Source organism: Aphelocoma coerulescens, chromosome 8 (genome assembly GCF_041296385.1).
Source record: "Aphelocoma coerulescens isolate FSJ_1873_10779 chromosome 8, UR_Acoe_1.0, whole genome shotgun sequence".
Classification (NCBI taxonomy): Eukaryota; Metazoa; Chordata; class Aves; order Passeriformes; family Corvidae; genus Aphelocoma; species Aphelocoma coerulescens.
In genome coordinates, this window is record NC_091022.1 from 27,447,625 (window position 1) to 27,461,430 (window position 13,806).

General features: G+C 42.9%; 1 protein-coding gene across 2 annotated transcripts in view; it reads right to left on the minus strand.

Annotated features, from left to right (window-relative positions):
• The window catches only part of CC2D1B (coiled-coil and C2 domain containing 1B), a 29,488-nt gene extending 16,084 nt beyond the window's left edge, over positions 1-13,404 (minus strand). For both annotated transcript variants that reach the window (XR_011152532.1, XM_069023414.1), the window contains exons 1-11: positions 13,327-13,404; positions 12,878-12,982; positions 9,730-9,871; positions 6,927-7,042; positions 6,034-6,153; positions 4,798-4,935; positions 2,569-2,824; positions 1,943-2,067; positions 1,733-1,808; positions 491-601; positions 36-166 (exon numbers count right to left, since the gene is read on the minus strand). Coding sequence is in view for 1 of the 2 variants with exons in the window: in XM_069023414.1 (XP_068879515.1) it covers positions 36-166; positions 491-601; positions 1,733-1,808; positions 1,943-2,067; positions 2,569-2,824; positions 4,798-4,935; positions 6,034-6,153; positions 6,927-7,042; positions 9,730-9,871; positions 12,878-12,943 (1,281 nt within the window). In the remaining variant the exon portion in view is untranslated. The remainder of the gene's footprint in view (positions 1-35; positions 167-490; positions 602-1,732; positions 1,809-1,942; positions 2,068-2,568; positions 2,825-4,797; positions 4,936-6,033; positions 6,154-6,926; positions 7,043-9,729; positions 9,872-12,877; positions 12,983-13,326) is intronic.
• Between the last annotated feature and the right edge of the window lie 402 nt (positions 13,405-13,806).

The window sequence follows — 13,806 nt, forward strand, 5'->3', positions numbered from 1 at the left end:
TATGCTGGATGCAAAGAGCCACACTTCAGTTTTACCTTGGCTATCCTCTCATGCATCCTGCCTTTCCGACCGTCCCCGCTGGCTTTAGCCTGAGCTGCTGCTGCTCTGTACTTCTCCAGCCGCTGCTGCAGCGCTTCCAGCACTGTCTTGGGCTGCTGCAGGGACTCTGCAAACCAGACACACAATGAAATGTCACATCATAAAGGTTTCCAAACACACAGGCTGCCTTCTCCTTCCCCTTCCTCACCTTCTTCAGAGAACATCACGGGAAAGTTCCACTATGAACACTGCCGTTCTAAAGAAAGTTTATTAACTGTTACTTCCATCACTGATCCAGAACAAAAGTAGATTGGATCAGCAGCAAACAGTACTCAGAAACATTAGCTAGGTTTACTCAGTCCTGCTGCAGTACAGTGGGAGAGTTCAGACCTTAAAGTGCTTCCCAGCTGTGCTATTTTCATGACTTACTAGAGAAATGCACTAGTCCTACCTGAAGCTTCTTGGATCTGAGGTTCAGGTGTTGCAAGATCCTGGGAACTTCCCACCTGAGCTGGTACTTTTTGCTTGGATGCATCTTGTATATGTCCTAAGCTTTCAAGATCTGCAAAGCAAGAAAAGCAGGAAGTTTCACAGCATGCTCCATACACAGCAATTACTGCTGCGTGTCACTCAGAAAACCATCAATTTGATCACGTCCTCTTCCTGAAAGCTTTTTGGCTTCCAAACAGTATCTCCATGGCTAGCTATGTCTAAGGTTCCCATTATCCACAGAACATACTTTATAAGAGAAAATCTCAAATGCTGATTTAATTTAGCTTAGGGCTGCTTAAATAGAAAAAAAGGGAAGTAAAAGTAGTTCAAGTATTCTAAGAATTCCCTCCCCAAAATATAACTTGGTATCTTGGCAGATGGAAAGAGGGAACAAGTCTGCTAATTGACTAAAATATTCTAGTAACAAAAGATGTGCTGGAAAAGGGAAGAAACTCATATCATCTAATCAGAAACTCCAGTTTCTGGTATTGTATAACATTGTGTATTTCAGAAAACAACAAGATTATTTGCTGCAAAAATCTTGCATTTTTTAAGGCAAGGTTATGCCCTGGGTGAAGTTTCTCTGCAATGCCATTTAGTGATCAGTAACTTGATTCCTGAATCTTATGATTTACTGAAATAATCTGTCATTTAGTTTCTTAGAATAAAATAGTCTACTAAAGTAGATTAACATGGCTGCATAGACCAAGTATTAATTATTGGCGGGGATACTGCATCTACTTAAAAAAACCATCAAATTCTCTCTTATCAGGACTGAGGTATCTTCAATATTGATAACTTGCTTTAAAAATTAGACTTCAGTGCACTGCAATCTGTTTGTTAATCTGAATGCTATAAACTTTAGCTGAAGCACATAAAACCACCAAATATATTACAGTAAAATAATGCCATTATCCTTCTTTCCCTTCCACTTCAAATACTGGCTGCTATTTTCTGCACTTATAAAACCAGGAATATCAGACATCAATACTTGTTTGACCTTGTAATTCACAGAGAGTAACTTCAATATAAGTCATGATACCTCACTTCTCTCCGTTGGTCTTGATTAGACTGTGAACATGCAGTGAGCCTCAGTCCTAAATGATCTCCAGTTCTTTTAATAGTTTTGCAATCAAATGCAGAATCATTCCATTACAACATAGACAGACTTCTGAAAAGGTTTCCTTAAGACAAGCCTTACCCTGAGGAGATGGAGGCATATTCTGGAGGTCTATTGGCTGCCCACTGTCCAAAGCTTCCAACACCACATTAAATTTCTAACACAGAAAAAACAGAAGTTTTATTCTGGTCTGTCCAAGACTTGCCAGCTACCACAATAAGTATCTAATATTTAATGCATGCAGGTACACCATAGGGTATACTCAGCATTCAGGATTTCTGGAGTGCATACCTTGCCTGTCTTCATGTATTCCTTTGCTTTCTCCATGTCCCCTTGCTGCTTGGCTTTCAGAGCTGCTAATTTGTACTCCTTCTGCCTCATAAGTAGGATTGCTCGTGTGCTGCTGTGCTGGGGATCTGGGAGAATGAAACAATGCTGAGATTCACACAGAGCATGCAACATTTGCATCCCTTGCTACATCCATCCATGCAAACTCACATTTGTCCCCTTTTGCTCTAAGTCACAACAGCCACCTTACAAATATCGTTTTTCCTCCTTAGGTAGGACTCTCCAGAAGTCCTACCTGACATAACAATTCCACTTTTCCCAAATTAAAGAAAAAATATTAGGTCTTTAAGTCAGTATCTCAAAACTCTTTAAAGGTTGGAATTCCACCTGTCAAATAGTGAAGGAGAAACTGAGGCACAGGAAAAGTTAAGGATACTGATCCAGTGCACAGCAGAGCTCTAAAACAACAGCTGATTCCACTGCCAGAAACTCAGCATTCCATGGACAACCCTGAGACATTCAGCAGGCAAGTTCCAACATAAGCAGTGCTTTGCTACACAACACAAACATCAGGGAAGATGCACCATTAAAACAGGGCTGCAACTGCTTCTCCTCTCAGATCCCAGTACCTGTTTCCACAGTAGGATCAGCACGACCTTGCAGAGACTCTGATTCCAAATGCTCCCTTGCCTCAGGAGAGGCCTTCTGCTCATCATCTGCAGCAGACTCAGCTTTATTCTCTGGTGAATCTCCTGAATTCTCTAGCTCTGCTCCCATGGCTTGAGGTACACAAGAAGAACTCTTTCCTGTTGCAACAGGAGGTGGCACTTCTTCCTCATTGATTTTTTTGCCTTTCTTCACTGCAGACAGCATGGTTTCCAGTGTCTGGCACAGAAAGAACAACAGAGTCAATAGGCATTTTCATCAAACATAGTACTAGCATAAAATCATTAGAAGACAAATTCAACCCCTTATACATGACAGCATCTGTCACACACACCACCACACACTGCTGCCCTTCAGCTCCCTGTTTTCTGCAAGGAGAACTTCAGTGCCAGTGGAAGGTGTCCAGTTACCAGAGCAACACAGTGAAAAGGCCTTGTTACCCAAACCAGGTAACTGCAGGTACCTCAGCACCCAGAATTATTGGAGAGCTGATGTGATCCACTCAGCTTTGTCACAGAGTCACCAAGAAGCCATTTATACCAACTGTAGATGGATTTTGTGTGTCTTTAAAATATAATAAAATATGCTACTCTGAAATGTCACTGCCTACATGGATCCAGGGAAGGAAGGGGTCTGCAAACCTGTTTAATGCAATGAGAAAAGCCATTAAATACTTAATAAATGAAACGGAGCTTCAGCTCACCACCTAGGATAAGAAGCTCTCACCATCTCTAACTTGGGTTAACTGCTGCTCACTTTTTTAAAACCCCTCCTCCACACCAAATATTACCTTCCTTGGTATTTTTATTTTTTAAATTTTATTTGAGGTTCAGACAAAAGACCACCATGCACTTCAAGCCAAAACAAAAGTTTTACTTCTTTCATCTTCCACAGAGACTGAAATGGAAGCACAGAAAGACAACAACAAAATCTCATCAGTGCCAGAATCACTGCTATTTTTTTTAGCCATGGAATTGTTTGACCTATTGAGTAATAGTGGCAGAGATACTTTGAAATGACTGCATGTGAGATTGGGGTTCAGAACAGCAACCCACAGGCAGCTCCCTCTTCTCCACGTGGGGGTGACAGACTGACTGCAAGTGGAATTAAACACTGAGCTTAAAGTTCACAGTTACAAGAACTACATACAAGAGAGAACTCCACACCATTTGTTGACATGTCATTTTGCTAAGTAAGCAGCTGTGAGCTGTGAAGTGAGATCTGGTCTATTACCCTTAGTTACACTGCTTAGGCACAGGGAAACTCCCTACCCTGAAAAATAAAGGAAGTGGCACAGTGCACTAAGATCATTACTGGATGGAATAGCTGGTTTGCCCAACCCTGTGGCTCTCAGAAAGGCCAGGTGGTTTCATGTACATTCCTATCAGAGCTGCCAGGCAGTCAACACACACAGAGACTTTTTTATTGTGCTTTTCCTCCCCAGAGTTTGGCCTCAATTGTTCCCTTTGTACCCCGAGACACCTGGTACCCAGTGAGCTATTACATCCTCTCCCAGTGCACAGCCCTGAGCTGTACAGCTTTGCTGCTGCCTGAGGTGATGCAGGAGAGCTGCTGAAAGCAATGGGGAGAGAAAGGCCCTGCCCAGCAGTAAACAAGCACTGCAGCTCACTGCAAGCACGCCACCTGCCTGGAACCATGAGAGGCTGGAGAAACTGCTCTTTGCTGCAGTTTTTTATTGCTTGAATCAAAAATCCTGCTCTGTTCCTTTTCAAGCACATCCAACACACAGAGGGAAAGGCCACCTCCCTTTGTCTGACAGAAGTAAATGGAAGGTTAGTACCTAAGGGAATGCAGCAGTGATGAACTGCACGGTGTATGTGCCAGGAAAGCTCCTAAACTTTGCTTTAAGGTAACACTGAGCAGTCACCACAGGTCAAATTCATTTTCAGGCAGATGGGTTTAACTTCAGCATGTACCACAAACCCTGCCTCCAGCTATCACCTGCCACATTCAACAGAAACAAAGCTGATGCACAAAAGGCAGCTGAAGCTACACTTTATCTGTGTGTTTGCCCTATCAGGTGGGTAGCCAATAACAACAAACGTTTTTAAAGTAACACCAGGCAGAACATGAAGATTTCACTCCTGTGTCAACAAACTCACACACCTGGGAAGACCACACTCCAGAGAGCTGACTTTGCCTCCCCCTCACATCCCAAGATCCCAGCTCACCTTTAGGCCTCTCTCGTATCGCCGTATTTTGGCACTTTCCCCGGACTCCTTCGCGTTAGAAATTGCTGTCCTGTAGTCAGCAATTCTCCCCTCAAGTGTCCGTTGTAGCTCACTGGTAACAGCAGGAAGTGAGGAGGTCTCAGAAAAAACAATAAAACAAATCAAGAAAACTTATTTCATCCAACTAGACGAGTTTTCCCACTGCACTGAAAAACAAACACTCCTCTTCTACACATACACTGCCATGAATTGAGAGTGCAGGGAAGGAACAGCCCCTGAAACAGAGCAGCATTTGTGCAGTGCTAACGGCCCCTGGATCCACCTCTGGGCTCTCTCAAAAGCCTCACAGAGAAGAATGGGTGGAGAGACTTGGGAAACTCTCACTCACAGGGTAATTGGAGCCATGTGGTCAGAGAGTAGGTGAGGAGAACAGTAAAGTCTCTCAAACCCCACACAACAGAGGGTGTGAAGAGGTATTTTTGCACAAATCTTGACTTATTCTTTTCTTATTTTCAAAACATGCTAGTTTGCTCCCTTCTGGGCTTCAGCCTGGTTTTACAAAAGCTCTTTTTCCTCCTGCTACAGCCTGGAATTAGTTCAGTGACAAAGGCAGCCTAAGCAAAGTCATGAGTAGCTACTTACAAACTCTCCACAGCCACAGAGGCCCTGCAGATGGCTCCTGATGTAATTATTGCCATTATCTCTATAGAAACCCCCTCAATCCCGTTTACTAATGGGCCCAATGTACAAGGGCACTGGAATCTGTGGCACACAACAGAAACATGCAGTGACTGAATAAAGCATTTGACTGCATGAGGACTGACAAATTAAGCTGAGACAGATAATGCTACAGAGAAAAAATCCAAAAGTATGTCAGAGATGCTGAGTTATAACATGCCTCACAATTTCAGCACACTGCTCAATACTCTTAGGGGGAAGATATGAACTCTGGAAGCCTGAACTGCAGCCTGCATGGTCCTCTGTATAATGAGGGACAAGATATGTTTGACTCCAATTGTTTTGCCTTTTCAATTATATGCTAACATCAAAATTCATCCTTGGAACAAAGCAAAAGGATCACCTGCAGTACTGGTTTCCCCAGACAAAACAGCAATAGTATAGTGTTTCCTTCCTTGGAAGACAAGACCTCCCTAGATTCTTGATAATGACCCTCATAAAAGCCATGTGACAACAGTGATTCAGCAAAACTGTCAGAAACATGAAGTTCATTCCTACCTGTGACTGCAGTTCAAGTAGTTCATCTTCTGGTTCAGCTGGGGATGGCTCTGTCGCTGTCATTTCATCCTCACAGCTTTCTGTCTCACCTTCCTCCCCCAGAACTTCTTGTAACTCTGCCTAAAGTAAAAGCCAACAAAAGGCTTTTCCTCAAAATTTTCTCTGTCCTCAAAAGACAAATATAAAATCAAGTCTCAAGTTTCAAAAGCTTTGGATGGATCTTGAAACCAAGTGAAGAGTCTGAAGATCTTTTATTCCAATCTTTTCAAAATTTAATTTTCTTTTTTATTTTTAAATGAAACCATCTTCCATATATCACTGAAAAGCCACACTGCAGCCTAGCAGGCAGCCCCAGGATCACCACACAAGTTGGTGGTTGGAGATCTGAAGCTGGAGAAGTTCAGAAAAGTACTTTTTACAAAGATTATGCAAACCTAAATTCGAAATTTCCAAAAAGCCTCTACTAGCAATAGCAGTCAAAGCCACTGCTTAACACTCCCTCCCCTAAACCCTGCCAGTTAGATCACTCACTGAAACAACAAAGACTTTCCTGAGGTGTTCTCTCAGACCAAGCACTACTTGAAGCAGTAGCAAAATGGTGGCAGACATCACTTTAAGGAGACTGTCCCTGGCTGTCTTTCAGCAGCTGACATGGAATGGGATTCCTGCTCCTCCCTCAATTCTCTAAGACCCTCACACATATAAACATTAGGAAACTCTCTTACTCTGGTGTGCAGGGGGATGGATCCTGTAAAGACTTGCATGTAATGGAATGCTTTTGCAATATTTTAGCTTCTCACCACAAAGTTAACCGACTTTTTTGCTAAATGCAGTTCTGTTAAAAAAAATACAAAAGGTACATACTAAAACTTTTTGCTAACAGTTATGCATACCAACAGGTCTGTATCTTTCTCCAAGTCTTCATCATCTGCATCTTCCTCCTCTTCTTCATTCAGGTCCTTCATACACTCTGCAGCCATCTTTTCAATATGATCCATGGGCAGAGGAGCTGTAAAAGGAAATCCCAAGGAGCCATAAACCCTAAAGAACAGTTATGCAGGCATTGGGTATAAATCCTAAAGGAGCTTCTACCAGCTGAAAGGGAGCAGTGCCCTCCTGTCCTGTGTCCCCTTTACTGCACAGTGTCATAGATAACTGGGAGTATATTGATGGATAAAGGGCAAAGACTGGGAAGCGAGCATCCAGGAAAAGCAGCACTGGTGTTTCTGCGAGTGACAGTCAAGGCAGGCAGTAAGACACTTGCACATTTTCTGCACTGCTGTCTCATGATGATGAGATTCAGCCTTTTCCAAATTTTTCTTGGCTCCTTCATTTTGCAATTTTGCTTCTGGTCGTCATCCTGAAAACTCTACTTAACTCCTCATTGCTGAGTTCTCATCTGTGTTTCATCCTGTGCCAACCACATCTTCCCAACTTCCTCCACATGCTCTCAAAGGTGAGGCTGTTTGCCCACAAATCCCAACCGTCCACGTAAATGCCTCTGATACTTCCCTATGCAGACACATGACTGTGACTCACCAGTGGCAGTAAAGGCTGCAGAAAATACAGATCTCCAGGACAGAGCTTTACAGTCAATTCAAACAGATCCCATTCACTCCCTGCATTTGCTGAAACAGCTGAAAATTAACCCAGGTACAAAGTTGTTTCTGTTCAAATAATCTAATTTACCCTGTCAATGCTTCAGTACTTGTATCAAACATGTTGCTCATAGATTTGACCCTTAGCAGGTCCTATTCAAAGGCAACTGGCTGTACAGAAAACCCCAGCAGACACAAAAAATCTAATCAAGCCTCCTCAGATGGTTTTTCAGCTCTAATCCAGTGCAGCAAGATGAGGCCACAATTTCAAATACGTGAGTGGCTGCCCAGCTGGCACTTATCAGAGAGAGCAGGGATCTCTGTGCTTAAGATGTTCCAATAGTGCAGCTTTTGCTGGAGGATCAGTCCATTCCTCCACACCTAATCAGAGCTTCAGGATGTAATCCTGGAGGGAATTATGGCACCCCGTGTTCAGCCAAGAACCAAGCACATGAGTTGTATTGGATCCCTTTTTTCTGTCCTTTCCCAGACAGGATCTGTTTCTCCCCTGTCCTTACTGCACCTCCTGCTTTCCGGGCAGTGGCCAGCACCCTGCCCCCACCACTGCACTGGGCCAGGTCTCAGGAGTCCCAGTGCCAGCTGCCCAGTTGCTCATCCCTCCATGAGCTTCTAACCCATGCACTTCCAATTCTAACAGGAAAAGAGAATAGCTGCACATTACTTTGGAAAATCCTTTTTTAACCACACATTTAGAAGGCACAGTAAATGTTAGGCACAGTAAATGTTAATTCTGCACTGTCTGAAGTTTCATTTTTCTCTTATGAATAAAAATACTGAAACAACACAGTAAGTGACATGATGAGGGGGAGAGGGAAGTCAGCACTTGAAAAGTTAACAACAGTTCAGGAGCTCCTGACACATAGATTCACCCTCAAAACATTATCCTGAATGTTTTAGCCACAAGTAACCTATGTCCAATGGCAGAAGTTCTGCTATTGTGCTTATTTGCACAATTATGCTTATTAGCTTTAAATGTTTACTAAAATTTTGAAATTTGGAGAGTGGAAATTATTTAGAATTTATTTTCAGATACAAATGTCCTCTGTCTACTATCAGCTACAGTTTTTATAGAGTCATTTTGCCTGAACATTTCAGAATTCTTCATTTCCTTGCTGGTCCATGTGAAGCCCCTTCAAATGTTACAGGGAAATTACTGCAGAACTGCAAGTAAGGCTGTAGGTGCACTAACCCTTCCTTCCTGTGATCTGCTCACACACCTGTAATCAAATATAGGTTCCATTTTCCTCGTCCCACCTCATCCACTGGCTGCCACCCCTCCCTTGCAGCCACAGCAGTGCTCAGATAGGCAGGGAGCAAACCTGGTTCAGCTGAGAAGCTCCCACAACACAGGTTTATTTTTGCAGATGACTTCCTGAACCAGCTTACCCTGCTGCTCCACAAACATGGACTTGCTCAGAGGCAGAGCATGCTCACTGTTTTATGCAGCCCTGTTTTATGGTAGATTACAGCAATCCTGTGAAACACTGCAGAGCTGCATGCAAACACTACCAGACAAAATTAACAGACATTTAAAGTATTAAGAATGGTAACAATCCATTCCAAGAGACACTCTAGCCTGCGTAACACAAGCTACAGGATTCTCCAAGTAACTGCATCAATATTTCCCTCTGAAAAGGGGATTAAATTTTGGTGACAGATTCCAAGTAACTAAAAATATAATGCTCATTATGCAAATTCATTCTTCAAACAAAAACACAGGAACAGCCACATGACAAACAACCTACCCTCCACAAGAAACACAATTTCCCTTCTGAAATCATCTAGCGCCTACTACACCTTTTTATGACTTCATATGCTAAAAAAGCATGTCTTAATTTAGTCATTAAATGGGCCAGCCAACAGAGATCTTTTTCCTATGTCTACAAGAGCATGAACAAAAAAAACTTCTACCTTTTTTGTGGAGTAACAAATTAAACCTTTCAAAGGAAAGAGCAGTTGCAAATTCAGCTTCTACCAGTGATAAAAAAAATCTAGATAAATTTAAAGACTGTTTAGATAAATAATAAATTTAGATAAATTTATTAAAGGTAAATAAAATTCAGATACTTTAACTTACTTTTCACCTTTGGTTTTGGTTTTCCTTCTTTTACTTTTGCTCCTGTGATAGCAGCAAGCTCTGCTTCAAGGTCCCCGTCATCCTCACCTTCCTCTGCACCCAGCAGCATCTCTTCAGGATTGAAATCCACAAACAGCCCCAGCTGGAGCCAAGGGAAAATAACAATAAAGAATAATAAAAAAACCCTACAGTTAGAACAAAGATGACAGTCAAAAACATCACACTGCAAGGATTATTTAGAGATTTTCATGCATTCTGAATTCTGTTCCTTTTTCTTTTTTACAGCCCACTATCATACCACTTCTATCACCACAACAATGCATACCAGGCACCCATAACTGGTGTAAGGTACATGAATCTTAATATCCCACAAATATTCCCTTTAAAACTCTACACAAACAATTTCTTAAAATCAATCCTATTTAATAGTCTGACATAACAAGGTAGATTAAAATGTTTGTTTTACTGAGCCTCATGGAACACATACCATCAGGGAAGTTCAGGGCAGTGCCTGTAACAGCTAAGCTACAAAATATTCACTCATCGTTCACACAACAGGTCTGACACGTGCACACTGCAGAGACTTCACCCTTGTCTCTTGAAGAAGCTACATTTATATACACAGAACTATTCTTCTTCTTCTTCCACCAGTTTCTAAATCACATAGAAAGCACACACACAAACCCAGCCATTAAAACCCAGCAATGCTCACACTGCACTGGAGTAAACCATCAAACTGGTTGGCACAAACCATCAGCTAAGTGATAACATCTCAGGGAACAGTATTAATAACAGTAATCAGAATATGATAGTAGGGATTATCACACTTTTGTGGCAAAACATTCCAAAGTATATAAAAAAAAATCTCTGGGGTCTTAGTCTAAAAGGTATTCCTTTAAAATGTCATTTTATCACAGCTTTTTATTTCTGGTTAAGATACTAACTGCCCCAGAAAAAAAGAAAATAATCTTAAGTATGCTAAGATTTTTTATAAACATGAATGAACAGAATTAGATTCATCCTATGAGGTATATGGAGCTTTCCTCAGACTTTTTAAAGCACAAACCCCTGGTGACTTATTGATCCTCACAAGGATCCTTGACCAAGTGGCCAAGGAGGCAGCACTTCAGCTTCTCTCCTGCATAGAATAAACATCAGCTGTCATTATTCTGAGGGTTAGCAATCCCTTCTGTTTTAAGGATGTGAAGTGCTACAAGAAGTTACCTGTCAGTTTATAAATTAATGTGAGTAATAGTATTTTTTTTAACCCAGTAGGAATCAAGGTGCTGGTGGCTACTGCCCTGAAATTTTGTGTGTCCTTCTTTGGACCATTGTACAATCTCAAAGGAGAATGTGAATCATATAGCTGAGAAACACTGGTTCCAAGGACCAGCAACAGCATTCAAAATCAGCAGCTGTTTGTTTCTTAGCCCTGATGAAAGCCCAAATGCCTTTGACATTCCATAAGGCACTGGGCAGATCAGTCAGCCACCCTCTGCCTTATCCATCTCCCACCTGTAAAGCAAAACTAAAGTATTTGCAGATTTGGCTAGAACAGAAAGAAGGTCAGGACAAGACTTAAATAGGAAATATTTATAATGGTGATATAAAGATTCAAGTTCTGTAGAACACACATAGAGCTTTCATCAAGGTGCAGAACAGATCAGAAGCACACAGGATCTGTTCATTACCATGCTGCAAGTGTGGACAGTGAAGCAACTGCAGCAACCAATGAAGTCAAGAACAGAATCCAGCAGTTCTACCTCCAAGTCCCAATCCATTCAATAAGCCACACTTCCAATGAAATTAGCAGCACTGAAGAAATGTTTAATATAACAGAAAAAGTAAGTTGTAAAAAGCTTGCAGTTGATACACTACACAACACAAAAACATTTTAAATTAAATTAATTTGAAAGCGAACAAGCCATTTGTTTCAAGAAACAGTCATCCATGCTGTAAGACAGGCTGAATAATTAACTGTATTTAATTAGAAATTAGTAAAATACATTAATCAGATCCTTATTTACTCTCTATCTTTTCAGAGTGAGGTTTCTTTTTTTTCCTGGAAGGAGGAAATATATTTTCACCTTTTATCTTCTCCCTTGCTCAAATGAACTAAGTTATACACTATCTCCCACTGAGAAATGCAAACTTTCACACTGGAGCCATGGTGACATTTTGGATCATTAACTACAGCATTCTGCTTTCACTACGAAAATACTGGTTCCTAAGAAATCATCAGAAGAGAACATGTTAGCTGTTTTTTCTCTATTCTAATATCCTGTTCCAATCCCTTTTCACATTTCTCTATATACTTACCAGTTACTCCACCTGTTACTTGCTTCTATTCTACCTTCAAAGGTTTCTGAAATTCTATTCTGGTTCTAACATATTCTTTACCTCTAACTACACTCTGTTTTTCTGTCAGTTTTCTACCCAGAATTTTGCCTTGACTGTATTTCTAATTTTGACACTGTCGCCTGACTTCCTACACCTGCCAACCATGACTAAATTCATGTTTCTCTCCACAAGACTTCTGAAACTACATCCAAAAGTAAATAAGTATGGAAAAAACCCCAACACAGAAATACATCTAAACTCACTTTTAGCTACAGGAAAAGGGAATAGGCTTATCAGTCTATCTGTTACATGAAATAATGACTATACAAAGGGAAATTAAAATTAACTCTCTTTTTTAGCACCTTTATATTCTCCCATGTATGTCACTTGTTAGTTGATATACTGCTGTTCTTATTTCTGTTTTCTTAGAGACGTAAGGAAAACCTCCACAGAGTTACTGAAATTATTATTAAATCTCAGCATAGCTGGGCTAAGAAAATACTGTAAGCATGAGTCATGAGGTCTCATGCAAAGATTACAGCATTACAACACTGCCTTTCCTACAAGACCTCCACAGCTGCCTATCAGATATTTACTTGCAAAAGAATGCATTAAAGGAGAAGAATGGAAAACAGGCACCACACAATCTAAATTTCTCCATGATCCTGCAGTGTTATTGACACATGGGAGATTCTACAGGAAAACAGCAGCAAGAGGTCTGAACGAGACTATCCTGAGGAGCAGTGGGAGTAGGAGGTTTCCCTGCCTGCTCTGCAACCACATCTCCCTGGCCCTTTGCCCTCCTTACCTGCTTTGCAACTGCAGCTCCCTGGCCCTTTGCCTGAGGGCTCTTTTTAGGTCTTCTGCCAAGCATGTTGGTTCATGAATTTCAGAGGGCTGTGTCTCTAAGGGACTGAGAGCACACGGAACTTAAAGTCAGTGCCTTGCCTGTCCCAAGGCAAGGACCGCCGGACGGAGGCAGGCGGCACGGCCCTGCAGCTTCCCCCGGCACCCCGTCACAGGGCACCCCCACCGTGAGGGCAGCGGGGCAGCGCGGCGGGACGCGCTCCGCGGGGCCCAGGGAGCCCGGCCTGGCCGCACCCGCGCTCCGCCCGGGAGCTCGGCGGGACCCGGCGGGCAGGGCCGGCTGCGGGGCGCTCCCCGGCCGGCGCAGGGAGGGGCCGCGGGGGCGATGGGCCGAGCGCCGCGCAAAGAACCGTGGAGGGGCCGCGCGAAGAGAGCCCGGCCCCGGCTCACCTCGGCTCCCGCCCGTGCGGCCGCAGCTCCCGCCCGGCGCGGCTCGGGGAGGGCCCGCCCGCGGCCCCGGCGGCTGCGCGGCTGCGCGGAGGGGCGGGCCCGGCCCGGAGCCACGGCCCCACGGCCCCCCGGTTTGGGCCCGAACTGTCCCCTGCACGCAGCAGCGGCACCGGGGGCGGCTGCCGAGAGGCTGTCCTTGATAGCAATCGACCAGGAAAAAAGAGCTGGGTATTTGAACGGCACAATGCGTGCGGTATTTTCACGGCCTCGTCCATTCCATCGTTGAGCCTGGATTGCAAACTGGAAGTTCCTTTAATTATGTTAGTAGGGGAAGTTTAAGCACATTTTAACAAAGCCTTTCGTCAAGTGTAGAAGTCACTGCAGAAAATCTACAGTATGCTAGACTTCACGAGTCTTAACAACAAAAAAATAGTGATTCAAGTAATCCATTTCAAATAACCCATTCCAAGTTCACACACC